This window comes from Emys orbicularis, chromosome 4 (genome assembly GCF_028017835.1).
Source record: "Emys orbicularis isolate rEmyOrb1 chromosome 4, rEmyOrb1.hap1, whole genome shotgun sequence".
In the NCBI taxonomy this organism is placed as follows: Eukaryota; Metazoa; Chordata; order Testudines; family Emydidae; genus Emys; species Emys orbicularis.
In genome coordinates this window covers 12,322,534-12,335,635 of record NC_088686.1, presented here as the reverse complement: position 1 = coordinate 12,335,635, position 13,102 = coordinate 12,322,534, and the positions used below count along the sequence as shown (strand labels likewise).

The 13,102-nt window shown below is 44.9% G+C and overlaps 1 protein-coding gene across 2 annotated transcripts in view; it reads left to right on the top strand.

Moving 5' to 3' along the window:
* The window catches only part of SLC35F4 (solute carrier family 35 member F4), a 197,147-nt gene that overhangs the window by 155,779 nt on the left and 28,266 nt on the right, over window positions 1-13,102 (top strand). Inside the window, exons 2-3 of one of the 2 annotated variants that reach the window (XM_065404139.1) lie at window positions 4,025-4,213; window positions 8,555-8,849. In XM_065404139.1, the coding sequence (XP_065260211.1) occupies window positions 4,025-4,213; window positions 8,555-8,849 (484 nt within the window). Of the gene's footprint in view, window positions 1-4,024; window positions 4,214-8,551; window positions 8,850-13,102 lie in introns of both variants that reach the window. The other variant, XM_065404138.1, reaches the window with a different exon arrangement.

The window sequence follows — 13,102 nt, the reverse complement described above, 5'->3', positions numbered from 1 at the left end:
TGGGAGGGCAGAGCCATAACTTCACCCGGTTCTGCTCTCTCCTCACCCACTTGCTTGTCTAGGGTTGCATTGGAAAGGCCGGCCCTGCTCTTGTGGCATCCAGGAGCTGCTAGGCAGAGATGGGTTCTTACTCCTCTGGGCAGCCATGTGGCCAGACCCATCGGCTATCCTTCAATAGCCACGTGACAATTCCTAGAAAGAGAGAAGGATATATATCTCAGTGGCAAACACTGCTCTTATTATTCTGGTGCAAATCCAGAGGGACTCCATGGATTTCTTTACCCTGCTGACAACGTACAACTGCTCTGTTAAGAAAATAAAGAACAGAGGCTTTGCAAGCTCTGCTTTTGGTTCTTCTAATGTAAGTCAGAGCTCACAAAGTGCATGAAGGCATCAGTGACCTGCAAAAAAAATATGTGAGGTTTCTTTACATGGTACAGCAATCTGTGATTTGTTGTCCTTGCTGCTAATAAAATAGTAGGTTTAGATAAATTAGCTGGAATATATCTGCTCACCTTCACTGTCAAAATATATCCTTGAAATATATTTAGATTCAGTAGCCTGAAATGGCATAGTCCAAAGCTTTCCAGCTCTAACAAACTATTGATTAATTGTTGTGCTACTTGATCGCTCTCGAAGAGCAGGGAAGAATATTGCACTAAAACAAGTAGTGTCTTCAAATTAAATATGGTCTCTTAATTGGCAATTTCAGTCTCAACTGCTCAAGGTTCTCAACACATGCAAAAAGATTGATGCCACACTGTTATACAGCATATAAATAACTAGGAGCTGTTTGTGTGTGTATAAGAAAAAACGCTTTCTGCAGTTTTAGTTGCAAATACTCCACTAAGCTCCTGCCAAGGCTAATCCTGATGCTTTATCCAGCACTAGATCTGGATTTATGGATTGGGATGCGACCTGTCTCTCTTAATTGTTTGCAATCTCTTTGGGATACATATTTCTATATTATCCTCATTTTATCATTGATAAGTAAAGGCCAAGGGCTACATTTTCAAAAGTGACTGGTGATTTGGGGGGAGCCATCTTAAAGGCTGATTTTCAGAGGGTGGGTACTCAGCATGGGCTTTTTTAAGGTGCCTCAATGCGGGACCCCCAAAATAACTAGTGACTTTTTGAAAATTTAGGAGTAAAAGTATTGATCACTTTAGCCCCTTGGATTTCAGACTGTGGATGTTGCAAGTACCGTTCGACTATTGTAGAGTAAGGCATTGTGCTGTGTTGTATGAGGGAAATGTTCCAGATCAGTCACAATACTTAGCACGTATGTTGTGCTTTTCATCATCGAAGAGCTTTAAAACTTTTCATAACCCTTATGGGTTAGATAATATTATCCCCCTTTACGAGGCAGGGAAATAGGAGGCTTGGAGAGATGACATGAGTTGGCCAAGACCACAGAGAGACTGACTGTAAAATCAAGCTTACAATGTTGATAAATTGTAGAGTCAATTGCTTGACCACACTTTGGTTCGTTATGAAATATGTTCAGGAGACCAATAACCAATATCAGTCTGGTTTACTGCTGTAAGCCAATAGTAATACAGTACAGGATAAAGGTTCAATACCACATGAGTCTGTGGGAAGCTGTCTCATGTGGTGTTGTTACATTCACCTTACACAGAAGGCGTGCGCCCATAGTTGTGCATTTCAGCTAGGAGTATTTATAGGATGATTTTACCAGTTACAAAACTCATAAGAACATAAGAATGGCCATATTGGATCAGACCAATGGTCCATCTAGCCCAGTATCCTGTCTTCTGACAGTGGCTAGTGCCAGATGCTTCAGAGGGAATGAACAGAACAGGCAGTCATCAAGTGATCCTGTCCACTCCCAGCTTCTGGCAAACAGAGGCTAGGGACACTCAGAGCTTGGGGTTGCATCCCTACCCGCCTGGCTGGAGTCTCAGGTGTAGCCCTTGTGTTGAACTTCTGCACTGGGGTGAATTTCTCCCAGAGAGAACACTGATATCCAAACTTGGAGAAAGAGAAGTCTGGCGGATAACAACTTTGAGGCAGATCATCCTCAAAGGTTTAGCTGATGGCTCTGACTACTGTCTATCTAATGTAGAGTAACTTAATTGACAGGATCTGGATTATGAAAGTTGCATCTGTTGGAGTGAATGTTCTTCTGTATAATGACAAGACCAGACCTACAAAACATAATTATTAGCCCTGCTTCTATCTTCTACTGTGTTGTACGTGGTGCTGGCAGAGCAAACGTGACTTCAGATTTGCAAATGGGAAAGAACATACAACACCCATCCCACCTTCCCAGAGAAGGATGTAACTTGTTTCATGGGCTCTGTCAGATACGTTCCTCTGTGTCTATATGCCCTGGTGCCATTGTTTGGCATGGAATTACCTGCGCACACAAAAAGCCTGAGTGATGCTTGCTGGTTATGTAAAGAAGTCTATTCTAGTCTATTAGTCTGCTATATTGTTGCACAGTTGGCATCTTACAAGCAGGTTTTGTATTCAGTTACATTGGAAAACGGATTTGATTGGCATGCCAAGGCCACTAGAGTCATGGCAAAGCCATCAGTTGTCAGTGTAGGTGTAAATAACACCACAGGTTTGGGTGATAAAGTTACCTATTGAAAATCCAGCTGCTAGGGGAGGGGATAGGCAGCCACATTTAACTTCCAAATCCATGTCTTACATTTATTTCCCTATTCCATGTGTTCTTAGGCTACATCTACACTACGGGGGGGGGGAGGGCTCAATTTCAGATACGCAAATTCAGCTACGTGAATAGCGTAGCTGAATTCGACGTATCTGATCCGACTTACCCCGCTGTGAGGACAGTGGAAAATCAACCGCCACGGCTCCCCCGTCGACGGCGCTTACTCCTACCTGGGCTGGTGGAGTATGCACGTCGATTCGGGGATCGATTATCGCGTCCCGACGAGACGCGATAAATCGATCCCCGAGAGATCGATTTTCTACCGCCGATCCGGGCGGGTAGTGAAGACCAGCCCTTAGTGACTGATGTGCTGCTTGTGTGCTGACAGGTTAAATAAGCCCCCAGCCTAAAATAAATCTGTGCAAGAAGACATTCAACACCTGGAAGAGAAGAGCCAGGCTTAGTTGGCCAGGTTCAGACCATCGTGCTGCTGTGTCCATTCTCCTCTGTCATCTGCTGGTTCTTCATTCACTCCTGCAAGTTCTCGCTCATAGAACACGATGTCTTCCTCAGCAGCAAAATTTATATCAACCTAACATCTGGTTGATTCCAGCCACGTATTTCTGGGTTCTGGGTCTTACCTGCCACCTTCCACCTCTTCTCCAGCCTCCTAGGGACAGGCACCTATTCCACCTTGGTGTTGTTTCCATCCAGCAGAAGGAGAAAAGACAACTTCTCTGAAGACCCAAGGCTCCGATGTGGCTTGCCAGAAAGCATTTCAGTGCCCTAACTGGGTCTAAAGTCATAAAAGTAGACTCGTTCCAGTGATAGAACAGTTGTCCTAGTTTAAGACGGTTATCACTGGCTTCTGTTTCATTCTGTACAACCATCAAGGACCTCAAGTACCAATGGTGGGGCACTCTGCAGGATGTAACAAAGAGGAAACTTTCCTCTTGTAAGGCTGTCCTTGGTGACACCAGGGGAGGATCATTCCAAAAAAAACCCCTTCCCATGCCATGAGGAAATGGTGTCCTCCACTCTTGCTTGTTTCAGTGTCAGTGGTCAGGAAGGGCCTGTGTGAGTACAAATGCCTCTTTGACTGTTCAAACCAAATGGATGTCACGTGGTAGCTAAAAATGTATTCCAGTTTAGGACTCTAATTCCTTCAGGAAAAACAGTTAATCATTGTAGGGAGCTTCTATGTATGGGGGGGGGGACGTTAAAAATTCATTTTTGGCCAGCGGGGGCTTTGATTATTGCGGTGTGCACCCCTCCCCCATGAGTCAATTTGTATGCATTTCACTGTCAAGATGTTTGAAATCCCACAATACCTTTTCCTCAAGGGAGCTTACAGTCAAACTTATGCAAACTCTTTCTTCTCAGGTGCCTCCCGATCATCTGTCACCCGATGCAAGCCAGGAGCCAACTGCCCCATCACACGCAGTGGCATCAGTAGGCAGCTCTCCCCTTTATCTGTTGCTGAAGATTCTGCTGCTCCCATTCTTGAGCTGCAGAGTCGAAGCCCCTCTGGAATTTGCCGGCACAGCAGAGTCGAGAGGCAGATCAGATCAGGTAGGAACAAGAGCCGCCTATCTGGCACGGCGAGATGCCTGCAAAAGGCCGCTTTCGTCTGTCTTGGAAGGATGCCGTGGTTGGTGCAATGTCAGAAAGCATTGACATGGTTTCCTGTGCCGTGAGCAACACAGCCACACGAAAGCCATTCCTTTGTCTGTTGCAAATTGGGGTTTGGAGGGATTGAAGAGTGGAGGGGGAAAAGAGGCCTGGTCCCTAATAGGAATATATGCTTTAGTATCTGAGAAGTTGGCTGTATAAGCCCAATAGTCACGGAAGACCTTTAAAGGATGATAAATAATAACACACAGTTTTACAAAATGGTTGTGTTTCCTTAGCTTCAGCCAGGCCAGAGCCCAGGGACCCTTAAAAGCCAGCTCTATTCCTTCTCAAAGCCACTGGCCCTCTCACCTCAGACCATGGATGTTCTGAAGAGGAGGAAGAGAAAGAGCAAGAGGTGGAATGATATCTAGGCAAGACCATCAACCCCAGCTCAGATCACCAGTCAGCTGCTGAGGAAGACATCAGGGCTTACCGCAGGATGTAGCCTCCCCCTTTACTGCAGCAGTGTAGCCCAAGTGAACCTGTAGGTATGGTGCTGCCTCTGGTTTCTTCATCAGCAGATCAACCCGGGCACTGGTGGCTCCTTCATCCGTGTGGGTGGGATGGATACAACTATGACGTATTGGCCTGTGGCAGAGTTTTCAAGTCTGCTGAATCCTTCTAGCAGGAGGAGAGCAGTTGGCACTGAAATAGCATCATTGCCCAAGCTCCTTGGGAAAACTCTGGAGTCAAAGTGGCAAGAGGAGGAGGAGGGGGCGGAGGCTGATCTCCCAAACACATTGAGAACGTGGGCGATGAGTCTCCTCTTCTGTCTCTCCATTGCCCAAACTCTGAGAAGAGGAAGCCATTTCTAGTGTCCCAAGCAGCAGGGTAAATTGAGGGAGCTAGTAGTCCTGTAGAAAGAACGTATATGATGGCAAAAAGGGAATTCAGTAGAGAGTTGCAGAGAGAACTGCTGGGTATCCTGGAAAAATATCTGAGATACCCTGAGACAACAGTGAATAGCATGCAAGAAGAATCATACCCAAGACACTAGAGACCTGATTCTGATCTCACTTATATTGGTGATCGGGACTGACTTCATTCAAGCCAACACCTGTGTAAAACCAAAATCAGAATCAATCCTGAGTTCTCTAAGGAAGGACCTTGGTCCCTCTGAGGAGTGGTAGTGCCCTGACCTGATTCTCCTTGAACTTGGCACCCTATCACTTTCGACTGCATCCCCTTTCAGTTCTGGGCCTCCCTTTCTAAGGAATAAGATCTGAGCAAGGTTGTCTTGGGAAAATACTGTAGCTAGACAGGGACAGTATAGATCCACATGAGGAATAGTCACAAAGAAAGCATAGTGACCTAAATTTCGGGTAAAGCTGCCCTCTCTCTACAAGATGGATGGCAGACACTGATGCATTTAGAAGAGCAGCCTGTGCGTTATGCTGTTTCACGTACCACTCCTTTGCAAGACCCCCCTTTTTTTTTTTTACCATACTGCCATTCAGGCATCGTAAGCAAAGACTATGTTAGTATAGCGAAAAGTTAAACACAGAATGTATGGGGTTTTCTGGTCACTAGCTGCTTTCCAATACCGTGTTCCTCTGGCCACAATGTCTTATCAGTTCTGTCCCTTTCCCTCTGTGCTTCTTGGCTCCCCAAATTTGTTTCTGTGCCCATGACTGGTGATGTTTATTGCTGTGTTGCTGATTGGATTAATTGCAGACACAGAGGAGCTCTGCCATCTTGGTGGTTGTGAAAAGTTATTTACTGGTTGCTTTGACTGATGTGTTTGTTTATTTTGTGGTAGCCCACCCTTCAGCATCTACGCATTGGTTCTGCTTCCCTGCCCCGGCCTGGGTCCACCCTGATGACCAGTAGAAATGGAATCTTTGGAAATATCCTACCCATTTAGTACGGATTTATTTATGCCCGTTATGCCTGTAGGCCACCCTCTTGGAATCCAGGCCCCAGGCTTGTTATTCAGAATTGTTATTGTTTTTTTAATCTTTGCTGGTGGATGAGACTTTTGACGTGCTTAAGTGATTCAGGAGCAGAAATCCCATGGACTTTTGAAGAAACTTATGCTACTTAGGCTAATCCACCATATAAGATTAATCAGACCGGTGGCCAAGCAAGAACTCACAAGGAGTGTATGTTTCTGTTATTTTCATTAACATCCACATCTGGGACTGCAAAATCCAAACCAAATGCTAATGATAGCTTCGTGCACAGTTATAGTAATTACATAGTTGTTTGGTAATTGGAAAATGTAGGGCCCGTGCAAAGGTGTTTTAGCCTTCTGTTATTCTGTGATTACTGTAACTAGTAGATCAGTGAGAGTTAATTGTTTGGTAGTTCTCTCTTGCAGGTAACCCCACCTGTGGATATTACATAACATGTTCTGTGCAAGCATCTCTGGTTTGCAAACAAACTATAATTTACCTTTCAGTAGTAGCGGTCAGTCATTATTAGTATGACTAAAATATCGTGCTCTGGCTCCTGCCCCCCATCAGTTAAAGAGAATGTTAAACTGACTGCATTTTGTAAAAACTATCTTTTCAAAGCACTCTCTAATTATTCTCTGCATGTTATTAATAGACCTTTAATTTTATTTGAACTCTTTTTTTCACTATTAAACAACAAAACAGCTAAATAGCTGTCACTTCGGGCATGGACAAGGCTCTGCCGTCCCTGTCTATCGTGCTGTTTGCTGGAATGGCTGCAGTGTTGTGTTTCTATAACTTAACTCTTTTATAAGGTTAGATTGTTGGCCTATTGCTCAGCCCCCAACCTGGAGGTCCAGTGGGACTTGAGGGTTGGGGGGGCCTGGTCCCTATCCTTTGACCTCTCTGGCTTGGGTGGCCCAATGAGGAGTTAAAACTCCTGCTGGTGTACCTCCTTACCAGGGCCGGCTCCAGGGTTTTTGCCGCCCCAAGCAGAGGGGAAAAAAAAAAAAAAGCCGCAATCGCAATCGGCGACAGTCCACCGCGCCGCTTTCTTCTTCGGCGGCAGGTCCTTTTCTCCGCCCCCGAAGAGCCCGACATGCCGCCCCTTCCCCTTGGCTGCCCCAAGCACCTGCTTGCTGGGCTGGTGCCTGGAGCCGGCCCTGCTCCTTACCATCTATATTCTAGAAAGAGGCCACTGCACAGTTGCAAAATGCACTGTTTCCTCATTATAAAGTTCTTGGTTATAATGCATTCTCTGATATAATTAAAAGAAACACTTCCAAGATCAAATTCACCCCGATGTACCTCTACTAACTTGGTCCACTACGTTTACATAATGTTAATCCTATATCAAAGGCAACTGCATCAAAGGGAAGTCAAGCTTTGGTCTGAAATCCTGCCTTTCTCACATGTTGTTATGTTGAACTGCTCCATAACAGAACTCATGATGATGTATCCTATCTTCACAGCTGGTGTATAGTTCCTATTCACATTAATAAACAAATCGATCCCCACAATATATAATGTCATACGCTGGTCAAATCTATAGACAGTAAAATCGTGTAGTTAAGGTAGCTGTTGTTCATGTGGAGTAGCTACTTGTAGTGATTTTTAACATTAACCCCTTTATTCCTGAAACCAAACCACCATGGTACATTCTCATGTAGTAAGATAGGGTAAGCTCACTACTCTACTGGCACATCAGACCAAGGAGCAAAATGAATCAACTGTTTCACTATTTCCACAGTAACTAGAGTATGGAATGAGAGCTATCTGTTTCTTCTTTGTTTCTATCTAGTGATTTTATTACCAAGATCTAGTTTTATTCCGTTTCCATTTTTAACTGTACAGCTGCAAATCTGTCTCATTCTATGTGATGAACTTTAAAAGGAAATGACCAAACTATTTTTTCCCTAAGCTCGTAAATAAAAATGTGCTTTCTGAGTCAAGACCTTTGAATCATAAAGACTTGTTTCTAGTTTCAGATCTATGGGCTCACATAGCAAACATACACAGTTTTTGGCTTTGTAACATAGTTGGCCTTAAGAGAGGGATACGGCTGCATGCTACAGGCTTGACTGACAAAAGAAGGACCCGAAACAGTGGCAACAGCTGGTACCTTGTGCCACTGTAATTTGGTCGTATTTTGTTCCCATCACCTTGAAATTGCGGTTGTTTTATTACTGAAGTACTTCTTTACAGCATTCCAAGTCCTTGGCTGGGGGGCATTGTGTTTGGTCCAGGGGGATGAGGTGCTAAAGAAACCGATACTATAGCAGAAATTATGAATTCCTTGAAATGGACCCATTTTGCCTGTAACTCTCCTCTTTTTTTTCAGGAGAAGAAGGGACGCAAACCCATACCGAGAACAACAGTCAAGAAAACCAAGCACAGACCCGGTGTCAGTCTTGCACATCTACATTTCTTAAGGTTGTCTGGGGATTTCTAATAATCTTATCAGTCTCATCCTCTTGGGTTGGAACCACACAGATTGTGAAAATCACATATAAGAACTTTGACTATCCATTTTTCATGACTTGGTTTTCAACAAACTGGAACATTATGTTTTTCCCCGTTTATTATTCTGGGCACCTTGCAACTGCACAGGAAAAGCAGTCTCCAATCAAAAAATTCAGGTAGGTTTTATTGTGACACTGTCGCTTAAGTAGCTCCATAACTGTTGACTCAAATGACAGCTGTTTTCTTAGATATAGACACTAGCTATATAGTTTGCTTTTTGGTGTGATGGAGCAGAATAAAGATCACACTTTATTTTAAGGTCCCAGTCATATGTAGTTTATTAGAAGTTAATAGATTATTTACATATGCTTGAATAATTGGTTAATTTTTATAGATTGTTATTGAGTTCAACAGGTAATTGGTTGTTTATAACCAGGGCTTATAAACATGGATTATACCTTGTATTGATGCGCTTATAGCCATCTATAACAGATACTATTTGCATCTGTAACATACAACCTTAATGTAAAGTCTGATCAGAATAAATCAGAGCTGGCCAAGATGAAACTTAAAGCTGGGGAGATGGAAGATTGCGGCTTGTCTTAAGGGCCCCTGTAGGGGAATAATGGTATGAAAACCATTTCCCCACGCCCCTGTGTAGGCTATCCACATATCAGGCCACAGTCTGCCTCGAGGGGAATAGGGAGATGGTTTTCATCCCCTTTCCATAAAGGCTGCTCCCCCCTGTGCTGGGAGAGCCAGGGAAGGAATTGTGAGCTATAGAGTCACAGTTCCCTCCCTAGTCTGCGCTTTGGACAAAGCAGCTACACGCTGTCCCTTGCTATGGGCTGAGAGCAAACTCAATCTAGCCTGAAGTGAAGAAATGCTGGGAGCATAATTGCAGTTATAATTTTAGGTTATATGGGCAGTGACATACACATCTAGGGTTGCCACCCGTCTGGTTTTTACCCAGATAGTCTGGGTTTCGGCTTGTCTGTCCGGGTGCCATTTGACAAGCCCTGATGTCCCCTTTTTTTTAATCTGGGAGGTGGAGAAGGGGATGAGGCCTTAGGAGAAGAGGTGGAGAAGGGAGTGGAGTTTCAGGGGAAGAGGCGGGGCTTTGGGGGAAGAGGCGGAGAAGGAGCGGGGTCTTGAGGGAAGAGGCGGAGCAGGGGTGGGGCCTGGGTGGAAGAGGCAGAGCAGGGGCAGGGTCTTGAAGGAAGAGGCGGAGCAGGGGGTGAGGCCTCGGGAGTCTGGTTATCAGACATTAGAAAGGTAAAACCCGATACACATCCCTGTTCCTCTCCAGTAGCCAACTTGCAATTGCTCCAGGGACTGCAACTGAATTCGACTCACAAGAGGTAAAACATCCTGCCAAAGCAATCATAGGGCAATTTTAAACAAGGACCAGATTCGGATACTCTTACTCTTGTTTGGTAACACCTTGCTCTGCAAGCAACCCCACTGGTTTCATCAGTGTATGTGAAGTAAGGTTAGGGTGACCAGATGAGAGACGTGAAATATCGGGACGCGGGGGGATGGGAGGGGTGCCAGCGGAGCAACAACCAAAAAAAAGCCCCAAGAGCCGCCGGAGCATAGGAAAAATTGGTGGGGGCTGAGCACCGGCAGCTCCACGCCCCGCCCCCCCGCACCAGCTCACCTTCGCTCTGCCTCCACCTCCCCTGAGCGGGCTGCCGTGTCCTGCTTCTCCCTTCCCTCCAGCGCTTGCGCCGCCAGAGAGCTGATTAGCGCAAGCCTGGGAGGGAGGGGTGAGGAGGAGGAATGCGGTGTGCTTGGGGAAGAGGTGGGGCCAGGGCGGGGATTTGGGGAGGGATCCAATGGGGGAGGGAGGGGCGGAGTCGGGGCGGGGCCGGGGTGGAGTTGGGGCGGGGGGGGCGCGAGCCCCCTCTGCCTGTGCGCCGAAGGGCAAAATATCAGGACAATTTGCGTCCCGGACGAACATCGGTCGGGACGCGGGACAAACAAGTAAATATCGGGACGTCTGATCACCCTAAGTAAGGTATTAGTCAATATATGAGTATCAGATTCTGGTCTGGACTCCTTACTGAGGGTGGAATGATACTTCCATTGAGAACACTAGGAGTTTTAACAGCAGCAGGATTGGGGCCTATGGACCAAATCCCTCACTCTGATGCTCTTGTAGGGATCCCAGGTCTGAAGTTGGACTTAAGTTATTATTTACATCATATCAGTCCATCTAAAATTGGACCGTTGCTATTAATTAATTGCTGCCCCAAAGATCACAGTGGTTTGTGCAAGAAAGATCCCTTCATCCTGCTTCTTACTAAACTGGGATGGTTTGTGAGAACATCAACCACTATCTGCTTGGCTTCTGCGTGTGAGGCTAGGAAGGAGAACATAGCCCAATAATAGTAAATATAGAGCAAATGAATGAACGTCAGGGTGAATGCTGTGCTATTATCTGCGTGAACAAATCGTTTCTATGTGTAAATCAGTTAATCGTCTGATTATACATCCACCACAACAAAAGTCTGAGAATAACCATTTGTGTAGCCTGCAAATATCTGTATTATTAAGAAAGCCCACCTCCCCTCTGCCTGTTCATACAACCCGCACTCACTAAAACGTTTATGGCCTGTAGTATGCCCCTGGACACTCTGAAACAGTGTTTTACAATTTTATTTGAATTAATGCATTCTCTGGGCCTGATCTAAAGCCCATTGAAGTCAATGGGTCAGGCCCTGAAAAGGAAGATGCTGCTTTAGTTGATGTTGACTGGAAGTATAATACTTATCAGCTGAATGTAGACTGTGTGGGCCTGATCCTGGCGCATCTCCTGCTGAGTATCCTGAGAGTAGAGAGTGCTCAGCACCTTGAGAGATACATCGCCCCTGGGCCATATGTCTGGTGCAGGGGGGTTTCAATATATTCTTATCCAAATTACAGGGATTTTATTGTCAGCTCCTCCCCACCCCCACAATGGCCTCCAGGGATCTCCCTCACGTGCACTACCTAAATGTAACTAGGACATTCTGAGAGCTTTGACCCACACTCACAAAAGGCCCACGGGATTTAAAAAAAACCCAACAAGCCAAACCTTTAGAGCCCAATTGTCCAAGTTGGATGTATGTATGTGCGCGTATATGGGAATTTTATGCACACAAATACCAGATGAGCAAATGCAAATTAAGTACGTGAGCATGCACAAATGGCAAGTTAGGTGCCAGGGCTAATGTGTATGAGCGTTTGCTCGTAGAAAATCAGAATTTGCCAACAGATATTCTACAGCTCCCAGAGTATTTCCAATTCTAGGTATATGGTGAAATTGTGGTATTTCAGGCTCCTGTGTGTGGAGGAGAGGTTGGGGGGCGGGGGTAACTGTTGGCAAATGATGGCTTTGTAATAGTGGCCAGTGTATCTGATTTGCACAGGCACATTGGGCAATTAGGTAGTATTATTATTTGGGTTCATAAATTGGGTGAACCCAAATCTATCTATGTAATTGGGAAAGTCCAGGTGTGAAAAATCATCCCATAATACTATCCAGACTTCTCCTGGTCTCTTGAGGATTTTTGTTTTTCTGATTATTACCATCCTAAAACATCATTTATTGTTTTAAAAATGTATTTATTGTTATTACTTTTGTGCTCTAAGCGTTATCCCCGTTAACGAGTTCTCACTTGCGTTTTCTACCATTTATTATTTCCTTTGCTGGCTTTATTTTTGTGAAATAGATAATTTGTTTCAATCAAATCTGGCCCATGCTTATCCTTAGGCTAGTAGTGTGTGTGTGGTGTTGTTTTTTATTTCTGTAGAACAGAGTGATTCACTGGTGGCTTAAAGAGGCATGAAATTTTGTCCAATAGGTTCCGCAACAGACCATAACAAATTATGCCTATAACATCTTCTCTATGGCAGTAATAATGTCATCTACTTTCGAAATATCACCCCAGCCTGTCAAAGCCTTTGCATTTAAAAAAAAAGTCCTGTTAGTCAGGACAAAAGTCTTGGTTTTCAGCTTTGGGTTTGCTGGATTATGAAGGTTAAAGGCTTTGAAATTGTTTTGAAACTCTCACCGCTTACCCTTGAGATTCTGTTTTTTAGTCTTAAAAGTGACTGACTGTTGCAACCTGTCCCCTGAATTTCAATTTGCCATTTTAGCCGTCTCAAGGTAGAGTATTTTAACACAGCTCCTGCCATTTTCCTACTGGTTGTAGATTAAGCGTAAGCACCTGCCAGAGAGCCTGAAATATGAGGGAAGCACGAAGCCCGAACTCTTTATGAAGGGCGAGTAATGAAATGTTGTGGAGCTCACAGGGAAAGTGGTCCCCATTAAAAAGTCAGCCTTTGCCATTAGTCTACTCACAGTGATATCTGCAGTTGTTCCCTGGAAATAGCTGGATGGCATCTCACATACCACTGAGTAAGGGCTGGTACCAAACGTTGG